General features: G+C 44.7%; 1 protein-coding gene across 1 annotated transcript in view; it reads left to right on the top strand.

The window, feature by feature from the left end:
- The window catches only part of TRPV1 (transient receptor potential cation channel subfamily V member 1), a 72,042-nt gene that overhangs the window by 27,778 nt on the left and 26,015 nt on the right, over nucleotides 1-18,249 (top strand). The window contains exons 8-12 of the mRNA XM_077480265.1: nucleotides 4,001-4,159; nucleotides 4,276-4,359; nucleotides 5,870-5,940; nucleotides 9,168-9,333; nucleotides 10,688-10,754. Of these exons, the coding sequence (XP_077336391.1) occupies nucleotides 4,001-4,159; nucleotides 4,276-4,359; nucleotides 5,870-5,940; nucleotides 9,168-9,333; nucleotides 10,688-10,754 (547 nt within the window). The remainder of the gene's footprint in view (nucleotides 1-4,000; nucleotides 4,160-4,275; nucleotides 4,360-5,869; nucleotides 5,941-9,167; nucleotides 9,334-10,687; nucleotides 10,755-18,249) is intronic.

Raw genomic sequence — 18,249 nt, 5'->3', positions numbered from 1 at the left:
AAAGAAAGCTATTTGTGTGAAGAAAATGGTACAGTGTAGCATAACCGCGCAATTGTCATTCAAAGTGCGACAGTGCTGAAAGCTGAAAAATGGCCTGGGCAGGAAGGGTGTGTAAGTGCACAGTAGGCAAGTGGTCAATGGAAACTGCCATTGCTGACCTTTCTTGGAATCTCACTTCTCTGGCTGTCAAGTTGATGTTTAAGTTTCAGACCTGTGAATTATATATAAGGAATTATAAAAAAAAATGCATGAGTGTTCTGTAACCCAAAAGTGTTATAGCCAGACACAGCCAGGCAACTAGTATTTTTCATAAGGACGCCAGTACTCTTGGTTCCCATACTTTTCATAAAAAAACTTCTAAGAGGTTTAGTATTTATACAAGAGTGCCATCTAATGGAATATATTGTGTATGACAGCCATTTAAAAAATCTAAATATCTTCTTGCGAACACAATAGCACTGCAAAATATGTACTACATTTGAAGCAGCATTAAAATAGGACTATTGTCAATTACTTTTTTTCTAATCCAGCACTGTCTATGCACTTTCAGAAACCACCCATGCACAGAAAATACACTTTAAACCCTAATGGTGGCCATACACGCTTTGATAAATTATCAATTTTTTTTTGACTGATCCTTTAATAGGAATAACCGATAGATGACAAACCATTCAATCAATATAACACTAATAGAACAATATCATTTGGGGAAGTGGATTTCAATCGAAAGGATACAATTTAAATAGATCATAAATGCAATCAAATGCATTTCTGTTTCCATCATGTAATCCCATAACCTGGTCACAATAGTAGAGTGGGATCGGTTCCCGCTGACAAGTCTTTATCACTGTCTGGGTCCCCATTGTGGAGATTTACTCCTCGCTTCCTCTGGGGTCAGAATGACAGGAAGTGAGCAGTATTTCTCCCATAGCTACCCAGAGAGCAATAAATAAGGGGATAAGGAGCATATACTGTACACACGGTGGCCAATGTGAATTGCAGAGTCTCTTTCCAGGGATGAATGCTTTTGGGAAACTACTAGGATACCTCCAAATGGTTAAAAGGGAACTCATCCTGAGAGAAATATGGAGGTGTACATTGCTGACCGTCCTCTGAAAATGCTAGACTCCTGGCGCTCTGGCTTCCATGCTTTCTGCATCACCACATGTTTATTCAGAACTTCTGTTCTTATTTGATCCCAATCAGTGATGGGGAATGAACAGAAACCAGTGGATCAGGATAACACCCAAGCAACTAGTATATTCAGAAGGAGACGTCAGCAGTCACAGTCTCTGTATTCTCCCAGTACAGATTTCCCATAATAAACAATCCAGGGGACTTTACAAGATGCACCCACTACCCTCATAGCAAACAAACATTGCAATTTCTTCACACTCCACATGAAAAAAATCCACCTCTGGTTGCTATTGGCAACATGTATGTATACTTGTTCTAGAGAACATAGGGGGCCCTATACATGAGATGTCAACTAAATAGGTAAAACAACCTTGTTGCCATACCTGAGCTATAAAAAATAATAATAAAAGAGCCTCCCACTGTCTATATTACAGCTCAGGTTTGGAAACATGTACACACACTCGTTCTTATGGCAACAATGTTGTTTACCCTTTTTAGCAGAAATCTTATATATAGGGCTATGGCCACTAGCCCTATAGCTATATATATATAGTGCTATAGCCCTATAGCTATAGTGCTAGCCACTGCACAGTGGTGTAGTGGCTAGCACTCTCGCCTAGCAGGTTGCTGGTTCGAATCCCAACCATGATTCTACCTGCCTGCTGGAGTTTACATGTTCTCCCTGTGCCTGTGTTGGTTTCCTCCAGGGACTCTGGTTTCCTCCCACACTCCAAAGACATGCTTCCAGGTTAATTCGGGGTACTGACCAATCTTTTGATTTTTAACAATAACATACTTCATCTAACAAGCCTATAACTTCCAATCATTCAAAGCTCTCCAAACACCGACATTTTTTTTCACGCTCTATTTTACTCAAATTACCCTCTCATTGCTTGCTATTGCCAACATCTTTCTACACTTGTCCTTTACAATTGGAAGGGACACATAGCACCTAATAACATCAAATGTCTGATAATGATACAACAGCCTTGTTTACTATGGAAACCAATCAGCTTCCTTATGGCTTTTCAATCCTACCTGTAAAATACACAGCTGGAGGCTCAGTGCTTGCTATGGGCAACACTAAATTTGCCCATTAATGAAAATATGGTGACAAGCTCATTAAGTATCTGACATTCAACTCACATCACATTCATTATAGAGCACAACAGAGATTTATTCAGGGAAGTCGTTGAACTCATTCCATGGAACCAGCGACACAAGCAGCTCCCAAGACACCATAGTGAGCCTGGAACTAGAAGATTCATGGCTCCAGAGCTTTCTAGATTCCTCCATACTCAAAACTCATCTGTTCAGTATATCACAATTCATCAAATACCACTTGGATTTTTCTTTACACCCATTCCTTTTATTAATCTTCAAAGCCACTGTGTCCAGCATATGCAGCCACTGTGGCCAGCAAATACAGCCATTGTGCCCACCAAATAAGTCACTGTGCCCATCATGTGCAGCCACTTGTGCCTGTCAAATGCAGCCACTTGTGCCCGTCAAATGCAGCCACTTGTGCCCAGTATATGCAGCCACTTGGGCCCAGTATATGCAGCCACTTGGGCCCAGTATATGCAGCCACTTGTGCCCACCGACCCCCCCCCACTTGCAGGGCTCTGGCAGCACCCCCGCCCCCCCCCCCCTGCACATGGCTCTGACAGACTCCCAGCCCATACCGCGGCGCCAGGCACCAGCTCCTCTCCAAAACAGTGCACCAGAGTGGCGGCGACCTCCACTCTAGCGTGTGTTTCCTCTGCTCCTCTTCCTAAGCGCCAGGCATCCAATAAGGTGGCCTGGTGCTTTGGCCAATCAGAAAACAGATCAGACGCCCTGCCTCCTGATTGGCGGGGAGGAAGATTATTGTGCAAGTAGTGAAAATGTATTTGCTATCGTCACACAATTGGGTGGGATCAGGGTGCACTCTCTGCGCCCCAAGCCCACCCTATTTTGAAGTCTATTAGAGCCTCTGGCTCTAATCAGGTGCTTCAAAAAGTACCACCCCCTCCACCCCCACCATAGGAATCCATATGTCTGGCGTCCTGAAAGGGGCTAGGCGCATGGATGGGGCGGCCTCCACTGCCTTCCACCGAGATCTGAAGAATGTAGAGCAGCCCCCATCTTGCTGAGAAAGTTCTCCCAGCACTGTGCTGCAGCATCTTCTTACAAGACTTGGCTATTTTCATTCCCTGGGGTTTCGTCAGCAGGATGGATGACATCACTCCCTGCACTATGGAAGTTGGTGGAAAAGGGTAATATCTAATTCAGTGTTTTTCAACCTCTTTTCAATCAAAGCACCCTTTAAAACTGTGCACAATCCTGGAGCGCAACAGTCTGAGGGTTCATTCACACCTGCAGGTGTGTCCATATATTGTATGTTTTACTGGACGCTAACATATGTCCATTTGCTAGATGCATGGGGATATCATTAGGAATTATTGGTACCCATGCGTGACTGCAAAAGGCAGCACATTTTTCTGCGGTATAGAAAAAAGAGCGATTTTGCATGTGTTACTGCACTTCACCTGGTGTGAACAAGCCCTAAAATGTGGTCTGTGAGGCAGAGTTTATATCAGGTTTCTGCTGCTGTACCCTTAAACTTCATGCATGTGGATGTTTACAGGCTAAAAAAGTCCTCTAGCATAAAACTCCTGGTGCTTTCCCAGATCTGGGGAGTCCCAGGGGGTATGTACATCAGACTACACTTGGGGTTGGCTGCCCAGTAGCAGCTTTAAGACAGCAAAAATAATAGAAATATGTCTTAAACTGGAAGGCAGGGTAGAGTGCTTTCTTATACAGTTGGGCACATAGATTATCATATTGTACACAATGATATCCTCCATTATATCTTCTTCAGAATCGACATGACATGCTTCTAGTGGAGCCTCTCAACAGACTCTTACAAGATAAGTGGGATCGCTTTGTCAAACGTGTATTCTACTGTAACTTCATGATGTACGTGGCATATATCATCATCTTCACCATTGCTGCCTACTATAGACCAGTGCAGGGAAATGTAAGTCCATTTTAAATATATTAATTGTTATACCATTACCATTATTAATAAATAATAATATTAATCAATACTGGTGATTTTTTAATACTAAAAGCTATTTTATTTTTGTTCCTTAGCCCCCATTTCCAGTAGATAGCACACTTCGTACCATAGGTGAAATGATCACTGTTTTGGGAGGATTCTATTTATTTTTTAGAGGGGTAAGTCATCACACTTAAATAATTTACAAATCATAAACAAGCTATTATGATAAGTGCAATATTCAACCTAAAAAATAGGATTACCCACTCTGGATCTTAGGTCTTTTTAATAAAACTGTGCAAAGAACAATGGTAATAGGCAATAACTCATAGTAACCAATAAGATTTCCTCTTTCACCATCACCAGTTTATTACATTCAGATCAGTGATAAATAATAACTGACTGGATGGGTAACTACACTTATCATGTTGCTCTTTGCCTTATTAAATAATCCCTATTGCATACAATTCCCTATTGCATGAAAATTTGTAAATCTGTCATCTAGATCTGTTGCTGTAAAGCTCTCCATACAAATCCTACAATCCTAGGACCCACCCAAAAAAATTTGTATCCAATCAGTTAGGCCGTTGCACTACGTAAAAGTTGATCTATAGAAGATGCTGCATTTAGATTGTAGCATGTCTGCTGATTTTAATGCTGAATTCCAGGTTTGAATTTTATAGTGCAGTTATGTTGGTATTAGACCTATTATTTTGCATGTTTATGTTTTAGGATTATTTGCATTTATAATTTTTTTTTGTTAGAATCACATTGAAATAGTATTGGGACTTATAGGTTGTGAATAGAGCACTATGTGTTCATTTTTATTGCATTTACATTATTTAATGGTAAATATTCTGAGTGCAAAAAAATGCATATAGTACAATTTCGTTTAATCTTTATATACTAGATTTAGATTACTTTAATGTGATTGTAAAGGCAGAAAGTTTTTTTTACTTCAATGCATTCTCTGCATTAGGGTAAAACACCTTCTGTGATCAGCTCCATGCCCCCACTAAATCCCCCCCCCAATCCGATCCTGATCCATGATCTGATCCTGATCCATGCTGTGCCCAAGAGCAGCAACATTGCTCCCTCTCCTTGCAGGACTCAGTGCAACAGTGGGAGCTATTGGCTTATACTACTGTCAATCAAATCCTGTGTGGGGGTGGAGCCAAGCCTTACAGGCACACATCCTGGCTCAGGATTGAACCCGCATGAGTGCCCCATAGCAATAGGCTTGCTATGGATGTGGGCACTCAGAAAAGAGGAGGAGCCAGGAGCACCAGGGGGGACCCCAGAAGAGGGGGTACAGGGCTGCTCTGTGCAAAACCATTGACCAGAGCAGATAATATCACATGCTTATTATTTAAGAAAAATTTACCTTGTGTCTTATAAACGTTAATGAGGTATTTTTACGAAGTCAAATGACGGTATTATACTTCACGGATGGTATCTTTAGAGTGCTCAGAAAATATACAATTGTGGAATTTAGCTTCGAGAGTGTCACCTTTAGACCTATGACCTTGAAGCCTGTAGGTGATTCAAGTCACTTCAAGTTGCAATTTTGAACAATGGAGTTGCTCTTTAGTTTTAAAAGTTAGGATTATCATCTTGCTTTCTCAAATCTAAGAATGTTTAAAAAAAGCTAAGCTTATAAATTAACATTTTTGTTTTTGGCTTACTCAGATCCAGTACTTTTTTCAGAGACGTCCAACTATGAAGGCACTAATGACTGACAGCCACAGTGAAGTCCTGTTGTATGTAATACATTTTATCCATTTTTTTTTCAACTAATAATAAATAAATTACATATTTAGATGTGGATAATTAGAATACAAAAGAGACTGCATGTCAGGAATACCACATGGAGGTATCCAGCATGGATGACCAGATCAGTGGGCTGTACCTTAAAGTAGAGTTCCACCCAAAAGTGGAACTTCTGCTTTAAGGAGTCCTCACCCCTTGACGTGCCACATTTGGTATGTCATTTTTTTTTTTGGGGGGGGGGGGGTACCTAGTTTTGACAGGTAACCAGCGCCCACTTCTGCCCGCTTGGCATTCAGGATAGCACAGCTTGCACCCGGCTGTGAAGCCGCAAGTTGTCACAGCAGGGTGCCCAAACTAGTGATCCCAGCGCAGAGGAGAGACATTTAAGAAATCAGGAATCAGGCTGAAGGAAGTTAATGGAAGTCTTTAAGACATATATAATACAATTCCAACACCAGTAAACCATGAACAATATAAAGTGACACAGAAAAAAAAAGTGAAGTAACCCAAATAACATCCTAATTGGCTATGTACAAATGGAGGGAGCACACCTGAGCAGGGCAGGGTCAGGACAGAGACAGGAAACAAGGGTAACAGGGAGCAAGGTACTCGAAGCAGGGAGCAGCGTACAGGGGTACAAGAGCTGGTCACAGGAGCAGGTCTCAGGATCAGATAGAAGGATCAAGATCAGGCAGGGAAAAGGCTCACAGGAAGAACATTGAAGCACTGAACTTCAGTCAAGAGTGGGATTATATACTTTCCAGCAGCCCATGTCAGGTGCAGCCTAATTACTCAGACAGCCGAGCTGATAGGAGACACCCACAGGTGGCCACTGAAACGGTGCCCTTTGACTCCGGGCACAACAGGTAACGATACAAGTCCTGACAGTCCCTCCCCCTTGAGGAGAAGCCTCCAGATGCTCAATTCTGCCTTGAACCCAAAAGTCCATGTGGCATGCCACCCAAGTCTGGTAACTGGTTGTGCGTAACACCACCAGGGTCTGGAAATGAAATGTTTACCCCCTTGCCAGAACCTGAAAGCTGTCTAGTTTCCCCACCGGCCAGATTCCTGAAGAGGGGCAACATCTGAAACTTACACACCCCTAATGTAGCACATATCCCAACACTGGGACTCCAAAGGCCATCTGAAGGCTTAAAACAAATCCCTGGTCCATACAGTTACCCAGGGAGTTCCATCGCAACAGGGCCTTCCACATCTGGGTTGCTAGAAACTGCTCCAAACTCTAACAGCCACGCAGGTCTACCCAAGCCATTGATCACCCAGAAAGGGTCCCTTAATGCACCTGGGATTGCAGAGTACCTAATAGGTGCCTAATAGGTCAGGGCAAGGGTCAGATAGAACTCTGCCCTTTCTAAGAAAACCTCTATTTCTGGGGCTGAACTGAGGAATGCAGCTCTTATTTCAAAAATGTGTATCTGGACTATCAGGCCTTGGCAAAACAGAAACAAATGGCCGCAAGAGGGACTCAGGAGAGGCAGCATTAGTATTCTTTGACCAATTAGGTAACCCATGCCAAGTGTGCAACAAACATGGAGGTGCAGCAATATTAGACTCAACAGCTGATGAGACCCAAACCCTGGCACTAAAGAGTAGCTGGGCAACGAGCACAAAACCATCAGAGGCAGACTGGATAGTAAGCATAAGTGCATCAGGCAGAGAAGCATCAGTGGCAAACTGGGCATTAGGCAGAGAAGCATCAGTGGCAAGCTGGGCATCAGGTAGAGAAGCATCAGTGGCAAGCTGGGCATCAGGCAGAGAAGCATCAGAGGCAAGCTGTGCATCAGGCAGAAAAACATCATAGGCAAACTGGGCAGTGGGCATGAGAGGCAAGCTGGGTAGTGGGCATGGTGCCACCAGGCTGGGCATCAAGAACAGAACCACCAGGCTGGGCATCAGGAACAGGCTGGGCATCAGGCAGTAGGTCACCAGAGGCAGGCTTGGCAGAGGACAGCAGAGCAGCAGCATCTAAGTAGGCTGAACCCCATTGGCAAGCAGCATGGGGAGGTCTGGAGGTCAGCAGTAGGAAGCAGGGATGAAGAAAGGCTCCTATCAGTAGGCAGCATGCCATCAGAATGGGCGATGGTCAAGAGATCAGCAAGATCAGGTTGATTAGCCAGCAAAGAGTCTGTGGAGCTATATTGGACAGTGGACAGAGAACCAGTAACGCTGGGCTGGATAGCAGGTGAAATATTATTGAGGTTAAGTTGGGTCAATGGAACACAGGCTGAAAGCAGTGTAGCTTTGAGAAAAGGATGAGGGCTCACCAACCAGTCTGCTTACCAACCGAATTAACCTGCCCAACAGTATGCGCTAAAAACAGGGGTTTAGTTAGCACGGCACTCTGTGTATTGCTTGCAGTCCTAACCCTTGTAAATTTATGAGAGTCTCCACAGTGGTAGTATGTGTATTCTAATAGATCGATAAGGGGCAGGTGGGCCTGGAGGTAGCCCAATCCTCCTTAAAGGCACAAGGGCACATTGGACACCCAGCACATCACATGAATAATTGTAACTTTGAAAGTAATTTTCAATGTTTTTATTAAATTATTAGCTGTGATTCTGCCATAAAAAGTACTTGTTCTGGAATGTACTTGGTGACAACGCTCTTTTTCTGTCCCCTAATTGTACTCCCGGGTTATTATTTGGTCACACATTCTTCTGATGGAGATTACAAGTCACCGTTTCAACACATTTTGAAAAGGCATGGGCCACTGTTCTCACCATAGAAAAACCTAACCTGAGAAATGCCATTCCACCATGGCTAGATTTTATGCATGATAGGAAGTGGCTGCAAAGAAGCATATATTACACTTTGTTAAAAAAAACAAAAACAAAAAAAATGCTTAATGTCATTCTTTTAGGGTTTACATGTACTTTACAGATGACCCCTAGCTTGGAAAAAAAGGAAAGTCCAGCCCCTTGTAAAACTAATAAACTAGTTCTAGCTGCAATGCTCACTGCAGCTTTGGCAATGTCCCTTCAGACTCACCCTCTCACCAGTCCAACGATGATCATCTTCCTAGTTGAATGAGGCCTGGCCCAGGACGTCAAGGCGCTACATCCCCCGGGACTCATAAGAGACTACTGAAAGTGCACCGGGCTGCTCAATAGAGAGCATGTCCACAGTTGGGCTTTAATGAAAGCTACTAATGTTGCTGTGGAGAATGGGTCATGTAATATATCTTTGTTATTTCCAGTTTCATTCAGGCTGTGTTTCTGCTGATCTCTGCATTCCTGTACTTTCTTGGACGGCATGAATATGTTGCTTTCATGGTGATTTGTTTAGCCATGAGCTGGGTCAATATGCTCTACTATACCAGGGGCTTCCAACAAATGGGGATCTATGCGGTGATGATTGAAAAGGTCAGTGAATCCTTGTTTTTTTTTTCCAGATTTTATGTTTTTGATAACACAATTTGGTTTGGCTGTACTGGTGTTAATATTATTGTAGTTATAAAAATATCCCCTGACAGTCACTGTCAGTATAAATCGAAGATGGCATGTCTCTGTATAGGAGACCACAGAAACCACTTCATGTCAGTTTGCACATTTTATTATTAAAATAGCTGTCCAAAATACCAAGCCTTTGACTCTGATTTAAAGCACCTGTGCAAGATAAAGGTAAACCTGAAAACATGACCTGTTGGGGGAACTTGAGGTTGGGAACCACTGCTTTAGGTCACAGAAGATAACTGGATAGAAGGGAAAGCTAACAACATTGTTTGAGATTTCAGTGCACAGGAAGTTACAAGCATATTGAATATCAGGATCAACAGATATTCATCTATATTTGCAGAAAAATTAATGCCGCCACCACATCTAAGGGCTAGTTAGATGCATATATTCTTGGGTTTAGATACAAATAAAAGATTACTTACAGGTTACAGAAGAACGGAGACTACTTTCCTGTAGAACAGACTTTAGACAGCTGTTATGTTGTGGTTCAGTCTATATGAGCACAAAGAAACCTTTTCCTGCAATCTATACATTCTAATGCCACGTACACACGATTGGAATTCTCGCCGGAAAAAGCCCTGATGGTTTTCCTGACGGAATTCCGCTCAAGCTGTCTTGCTTACACATGGTAACACCAAATTCCAATCGTTTATAATGCGGTGACATACAACATGTACGACGGGACTAGAAAAAGGAAGTTCAATAGCCAGTAGCCAATAGCTTCCGTCTCGTAGTTGGATCTGAGCATGCGTGATTTTTGGCAGAATTGCATACACATGATCGGAATTTCCGATAGAAAGTTTTTCCGTCGGGAAAATTGAGAACATGCTATCAATTTTTGGCTGGCGGAAATTCAGACACCTAAATTCTGATGAGCATACACACGGTCGCATTTTCCGATGAAAAGCTCTCATCGGTCTTTTTCTGGCCGGAATTCTGGTTGTGTGTTTACGCAGCATAAGAAACCAAGCCAACCTCACCACATAAATTATTTACTAAATTCTATTCTAAATCACAATTGATGTATCAGATATCAGAATTATTAACAAAACAGATTTTCACAGTAAAATTTAAAACAAGATTAATTTTTTTCTTAAATAAGAAGATATACATGTGGAAATAAAAAAGACATAAACTTAATCTGGGCCTTCAGCTAAATGTTTGTGTACCTCTGCCCAAGAGTACAAGCTTGGGGTCACTTAAAGCTATTTTAATATTAGCAAGAAGTTGTAATAAATAAATGTTATTCTCTGTCTTGCAGATGATCGTAAGAGATATGCTTCGCTTCATGTTTGTCTACATTCTGTTCCTTATTGGATTTGCTGCAGGTAATGGATGGTATGCTTTCTTTCCCTTCTCTCATAGGTTTTGTCATTTTCTGTGTTGCACTTCAATCCTTAAAGTAAAGCAAAAATGTAACAAATCTGCGCTAGGAATTCCAGTAATTACACCCGGAGAACTTTCTTATGCTTAGAATCCAAAGCACCAGACCCACTTGAAGTATTCCAGGTCAATACATAAATATATAAATCAATCCACCTGCGCTCAGAATAATAAAGTGATGTGCAAATGAAGCAAGCACAATTTGCTGGTATCAGATCATTTAAATGGAAATATAAATGCAGCACTTTCACATAATAGACAAAGTCCTTCACAGTCCCAATATGGAAGTTCAAATTTGAAAAACACCCCTCAAACAGTGCACTTTAACACAAAGGGTTATTAAAGATCTCCTCCACGGGTATCACAGCACTCCAAGCCTATTACCCTCTGTTGTGGCCCACCCGGATATAAGTGGTCAACAGTGCTCAATTAAGCATCAACCCTGATCAGAATATTCAGAACAGCCTCCTGATATCCTTCAATCCTCTGGGATGGGACACTCCACCAAAAGTGCACGCCACCATAGGGCGCCAAACCACCCTTTGTGTGCACTGTTCGAGGTGCGTTTTTCAATTCTGAACTTATATATTGGGACTGTCAAGGAATTTGTCCATTATGTGAAGGAGCTACATTTATATCTTCAATTCTTAAATATGACAAAGCTTGAAAACAAAAGGAGACAGGAAAGAACGTTGATTTAGGGCAGTAATAGTAAAAAAAAATATATATATATTTCTTTGCAATCACATATGTCCAACAGATAGGGCACTTTGTAAACAGTCACACCAGAGGGAGAATTACCTATCACCATGACCAACGGTGTTTTGAGATGTTAGAACAGTCTACCGCCTTGGGATTGCTGTCAGACCGGGCAAGATGGTGCACACTGGCATCTGTCAAAAACTCTATGACAGTGACTGGAGCCCAGCTATTTCATGTAATTTCCTCTCAGACACCACAAAGTGTTTACTGCTGTAACCACAGTAATTAGCTTTAGGGGTGAGTCCCCCTCTCTCAAGCCTGTTAGTCTTTGCACTTTTAGCGTTTTATATGCCAAAAACATATGCCCTTTATCTGTTAACCCATTGCATCCAGGTGCCAAACCATAATACTGGCAGAAAACTTGCAATGCTCCAAATTTTATCGAAATTTATAGATACATAATAAATAATATATAATAATATAAAAAAATAGAAATACATTATGGTGATTTTCTTGTGAATAGAATATGCACAAACCACCATCAAAGAAGCAATCTTAGTATTGGTGGTATGAAAAAAGTGTTTATTTTCAGCAAAGCTATTTTATGCTCTTTTACAATGAGTACACATGTATATATAAACCTTCATATAGATATACATTATATATACTGTAGCTATACAATACACATACATACTTATCCAAATACAATTATTTTGACATCATATACAAGTATTTCATTGATCAGTTCTGGGGCAAATAGAGTTTAATGAGGAATAATGTGACTCCTGTATAAGGGGATAATGATTCTGGCTCCAAAAGTAACAGTATTAGTAGCAGCCTGTAGATGTCAGCAGACTGGCTGTAATCCCTTTTACAATGTTAAAATACAGCTGGATTGCTACAGAAATATGCTGATTAGTGATGGACGAACTTCCGACGGGACGTTTCGCGAACGCGAAACGCGAACGGACACAAACGTTCGCGAAAACGACCGTTCGCCGCGGGCTCCATTGACTTCAATGGGAGGCGAATTTCGCAAACCTTTAGGTCGAATTTGCGGCCACGGGGTAATTATTAGGGGGTAGCACGTAGTCCCACCACCTGGACAATAGCATAATACATGTATGAGGTGAATTTGGGATCGATAACTACAAGCATTTTTTTTTTATTTGGGAAATTGTTCTGACAATTCAGGACTATGGAGCTAATGAAGGCAATGGAGGAGAGGGAAGGTCAGGGACCAGGGTAGGCAAACAAGAGGGTGCAGGAGATACAGAGCACTGACAGCAGCACCGTAATACAGAGCACTGACATCAGCACCGTGACATACAGCGCTGACAGCAGCTCCGTGACATACAGCGCTGACAGCAGCTCCGTGACATACAGCGCTGACAGCAGCTCCGTGACATACAGCGCTGACAGCAGCTCCGTGACATACAGCGCTGACAGCAGCTCCGTGACATACAGCGCTGACAGCAGCACCGTGACATACAGCGCTGACAGCAGCTCCGTGACATACAGCGCTGACAGCAGCTCCGTGACATACAGCGCTGACAGCAGCTCCGTGACATACAGCGCTGACAGCAGCTCCGTGACATACAGCACTGACAGCAGCTCCGTGACATACAGCGCTGACAGCAGCTCCGTGACATACAGCGCTGACAGCAGCACCGTGACATACAGCGCTGACAGCAGCTCCGTGACATACAGCGCTGACAGCAGCTCCGTGACATACAGCGCTGACAGCAGCTCCGTGACATACAGCACTGACAGCAGCTCCGTGACATACAGCGCTGACAGCAGCTCCGTGACATACAGCGCTGACAGCAGCACCGTGACATACAGCGCTGACAGCAGCTCCGTGACATACAGCGCTGACAGCAGCTCCGTGACATACAGCGCTGACAGCAGCTCCGTGACATACAGCGCTGACAGCAGCTCCGTGACATACAGCGCTGACAGCAGCTCCGTGACATACAGCGCTGACAGCAGCTCCGTGACATACAGCGCTGACAGCAGCTCCGTGACATACAGCGCTGACAGCAGCACCGTAAGCAGCCCCAGGAGGAAGTCAGCACAGCACAGGGATGGTGTGATCCCCTCATAATAAGAACCCCCAGGAGGAAGTCAGCACAGCACAGGGATGGTGGGAGCCCCTCATAATAAGAACCCCCAGGAGGAAGTCAGCACAGCACAGGGATGGTGGGAGCCCCTCATAATAAGAACACCCAGGAGGAAGTCAGCACAGCACAGGGATGGTGGGAACCCCTCATAATAAGCAGCCCCAGTAGAAATATGACACCGCTCAACCTCTTCAAAGAGGAGGGTAGGGGCATATAGTACGGTGTGCTTTTTTGGGTCAGGGAAGTGAGCCAAATGAATTAAGAAGGTCTGTGTGCTTGATTCCAAAAATTGTTTATAGACATATACATGGTCTACTGATCACATGTGTTGAATTCCTCCGAGATCCATGCCTCATTCATTTTTAGAAATGTGAGGTAGTTAACACTGTCGTGAGCTAGGCGAGTACGCTTATCGGTCACAATCCCCCCTGCTGCGCTGAACGTCCTTTCGGACAGGACACTGGATGAGGGGCAAGCCAACAGTTCGATTGCAAATTGGGCAAGCTCTGGCCAGAGGTCAAGCCTGCCCACCCAGTAGTCTAGGGGTTCATCACTCCTCAGAGCGTCCACATCGGCCGTTAACCCAATGTAGTCGGACACCTGACGGTCTAGGCGTTCCCTGATGCTGGATCCGGATGACACCTGTCGATGGGTCGGCTGAAAGAATGACCTCATATCCGAAGTCACCAACACATCTTCAAACCGGCCTCTTCTTGCAGGCGCTGTTGGATTGGTACCCGCAAATCCTTCTCTGGGAGTGGGAATTGCTCCTCTGCCAGCGCACGCAAAAGCAGAATGCAGCATTTCTCGAAGCAAGGCCTGGAAGTGCTGCATTCTGACAGCCCTCTGCGACGGCGGTAACATTTCCGCCATTTTGTGTTTGTACCGGGGATCTAAGTACGTTGCCACCCAGTACTGGTCCTTGACCCTCATGCTTTTTATACGGGGGTCCCTATTAAAACACTGGAGCATGAAGGCCCCCATTTGCACTCAAGCGGAAGGTATGTGGTGGTGGTGGTGTTGTTGGTGGTAGTGTCTTTGGGGGTGCACATAGCAGAGAGTGAAGAAGAGGGTGCAGATCGAGAGGATGAGGAGGGTGCAGAAGAATAAGGCTGAGTGAGCCACTCAACCAAGTCTGGTGCGTCCTTTAAAGTAATTGAACGCACCTTCTGCAACTTCCCACTTTGGCTCAAGGCTGTTGCTCCTGCCCTACCCCTACCACCCCTGCGGAAGGGCCTGCCTCTTCCTCTGCCTGTCATTTTTTAAATCACCCTGTGACAAAACTCTTAGTCCCTATACCGCTGAAGGACTGCTGCAGTATAGGGCAGCGGTCAGCAGTAGTGCACGTCAACCCTATGTATTGTGGACCGATAGCGGTCCTTACAGAACAGCAGACTGTACTGCACTCAGGCCTATGTACCGTAGCACCCTATACCAAGTTACCAGTCCTTATAAGAACTTTTGTGGACCAAGCAGGTTGTGTGTTAGTGATTAGCAGACTGTACGTCAGTCCCTATACCAATGAAGGACTGCTGCAGTATAGGGCAGCGGTCAGCAGTAGTGCACGGCAACCCTATGTATTGTGGACCGATAGCGGTCCTTACAGAACAGCAGACTGTACTGCACTCAGGCCTATGTACCGTAGCACCCTATACCAAGTTACCAGTCCTTATAAGAACTTTTGTGGACCAAGCAGGTTGTGTGTTAGTGTTTAGCAGACTGTGCGTCAGTCCCTATACCGCTGAAGGACTGCTGCAGTATAGGGCAGCGGTCAGCAGTAGTGCACGGCAACCCTATGTATTGTGGACCGATAGCGGTCCTTACAGAACAGCAGACTGTAACGCACTCAGGCCTATGTACCTAGCACCCTATACCAAGTTACCAGTCCTTATAAGAACTTTTGTGGACCAAGCAGGTTGTGTGTTAGTGATTAGCAGACTGTACGTCAGTCCCTATACCAATGAAGGACTGCTGCAGTATAGGGCAGCGGTCAGCAGTAGTGCACGGCAACCCTATGTATTGTGGACCGATAGCGGTCCTTACAGAACAGCAGACTGTAACGCACTCAGGCCTATGTACCGTAGCACCCTATACCAAGTTACCAGTCCTTATAAGAACTTTTGTGGACCAAGCAGGTTGTGTGTTAGTGATTAGCAGACTGTACGTCAGTCCCTATACCAATGAAGGACTGCTGCAGTATAGGGCAGCGGTCAGCAGTAGTGCACGGCAACCCTATGTATTGTGGACCGATAGCGGTCCTTACAGAACAGCAGACTGTAACGCACTCAGGCCTATGTACCGTAGCACCCTATACCAAGTTACCAGTCCTTATAAGAACTTTTGTGGACCAAGCAGGTTGTGTGTTAGTGATTAGCAGACTGTACGTCAGTCCCTATACCAATGAAGGACTGCTGCAGTATAGGGCAGCGGTCAGCAGTAGTGCACGGCAACCCTATGTATTGTGGACCGATAGCGGTCCTTACAGAACAGCAGACTGTACTGCACTCAGGCCTATGTACCGTAGCACCCTATACCAAGTTACCAGTCCTTATAAAAACTTTTGTGGACCAAGCAGGTTGTGTGTTAGTGTTTAGCAGACTGTGCGTCAGTCCCTATACCGCTGAAGGACTGCTGCAGTATAGGGCAGCGGTCAGCAGTAGTGCACGGCAACCCTATGTATTGTGGACCGATAGCGGTCCTTACAGAACAGCAGACTGTAACGCACTCAGGCCTATGTACCTAGCACCCTATACCAAGTTACCAGTCCTTATAAGAACTTTTGTGGACCAAGCAGGTTGTGTGTTAGTGATTAGCAGACTGTACGTCAGTCCCTATACCAATGAAGGACTGCTGCAGTATAGGGCAGCGGTCAGCAGTAGTGCACGGCAACCCTATGTATTGTGGACCGATAGCGGTCCTTACAGAACAGCAGACTGTAACGCACTCAGGCCTATGTACCGTAGCACCCTATACCAAGTTACCAGTCCTTATAAGAACTTTTGTGGACCAAGCAGGTTGTGTGTTAGTGATTAGCAGACTGTACGTCAGTCCCTATACCAATGAAGGACTGCTGCAGTATAGGGCAGCGGTCAGCAGTAGTGCACGGCAACCCTATGTATTGTGGACCGATAGCGGTCCTTACAGAACAGCAGACTGTAACGCACTCAGGCCTATGTACCGTAGCACCCTATACCAAGTTACCAGTCCTTATAAGAACTTTTGTGGACCAAGCAGGTTGTGTGTTAGTGATTAGCAGACTGTACGTCAGTCCCTATACCAATGAAGGACTGCTGCAGTATAGGGCAGCGGTCAGCAGTAGTGCACGGCAACCCTATGTATTGTGGACCGATAGCGGTCCTTACAGAACAGCAGACTGTACTGCACTCAGGCCTATGTACCGTAGCACCCTATACCAAGTTACCAGTCCTTATAAAAACTTTTGTGGACCAAGCAGGTTGTGTGTTAGTGTTTAGCAGACTGTGCGTCAGTCCCTATACCGCTGAAGGACTGCTGCAGTATAGGGCAGCGGTCAGCAGTAGTGCACGGCAACCCTATGTATTGTGGACCGATAGCGGTCCTTACAGAACAGCAGACTGTACTGCACTCAGGCCTATGTACCGTAGCACCCTATACCAAGTTACCAGTCCTTATAAAAACTTTTGTGGACCAAGCAGGTTGTGTGTTAGTGTTTAGCAGACTGTGCGTCAGTCCCTATACCGCTGAAGGACTGCTGCAGTATAGGGCAGCGGTCAGCAGTAGTGCACGGCAACCCTATGTATTGTGGACCGATAGCGGTCCTTACAGAACAGCAGACTGTAACGCACTCAGGCCTATGTACCGTAGCACCCTATACCAAGTTACCAGTCCTTATAAGAACTTTTGTGGACCAAGCAGGTTGTGTGTTAGTGATTAGCAGACTGTACGTCAGTCCCTATACCAATGAAGGACTGCTGCAGTATAGGGCAGCGGTCAGCAGTAGTGCACGGCAACCCTATGTATTGTGGACCGATAGCGGTCCTTACAGAACAGCAGACTGTACTGCACTCAGGCCTATGTACCGTAGCACCCTATACCAAGTTACCAGTCCTTATAAGAACTTTTGTGGACCAAGCAGGTTGTGTATTAGTGTTTAGCAGACTGTGCGTCAGTCCCTATACCGCTGAAGGACTGCTGCAGTATAGGGCAGCGGTCAGCAGTAGTGCACGGCAACCCTATGTATTGTGGACCGATAGCAGTCCTTACAGAACAGCAGACTGTACTGCACTCAGGCCTATGTACCGTAGCACCCTATACCAAGTTACCAGTCCTTATAAGAACTTTTGTGGACCAAGCAGGTTGTGTGTTAGTGTTTAGCAGACTGTGCGTCAGTCCCTATACCGCTGAAGGACTGCTGCAGTATAGGGCAGCGGTCAGCAGTAGTGCACGTCAACCCTATGTATTGTGGACCGATAGCGGTCCTTACAGAACAGCAGACTGTAACGCACTCAGGCCTATGTACCGTAGCACCCTATACCAAGTTACCAGTCCTTATAAGAACTTTTGTGGACCAAGCAGGTTGTGTATTAGTGTTTAGCAGACTGTGCGTCAGTCCCTATACCGCTGAAGGACTGCTGCA

This window comes from Lithobates pipiens, unplaced genomic scaffold, assembly GCF_037356315.1.
Source record: "Lithobates pipiens isolate NorthernLeopardFrog02 unplaced genomic scaffold, aLitPip1_a1.2 Scaffold_16, whole genome shotgun sequence".
Lineage (NCBI taxonomy): Eukaryota > Metazoa > Chordata > Amphibia > Anura > Ranidae > Lithobates > Lithobates pipiens.
The sequence above is the reverse complement of the archived record's forward strand: the minus strand, read 5'-3'. Positions and strand labels throughout refer to the sequence as shown.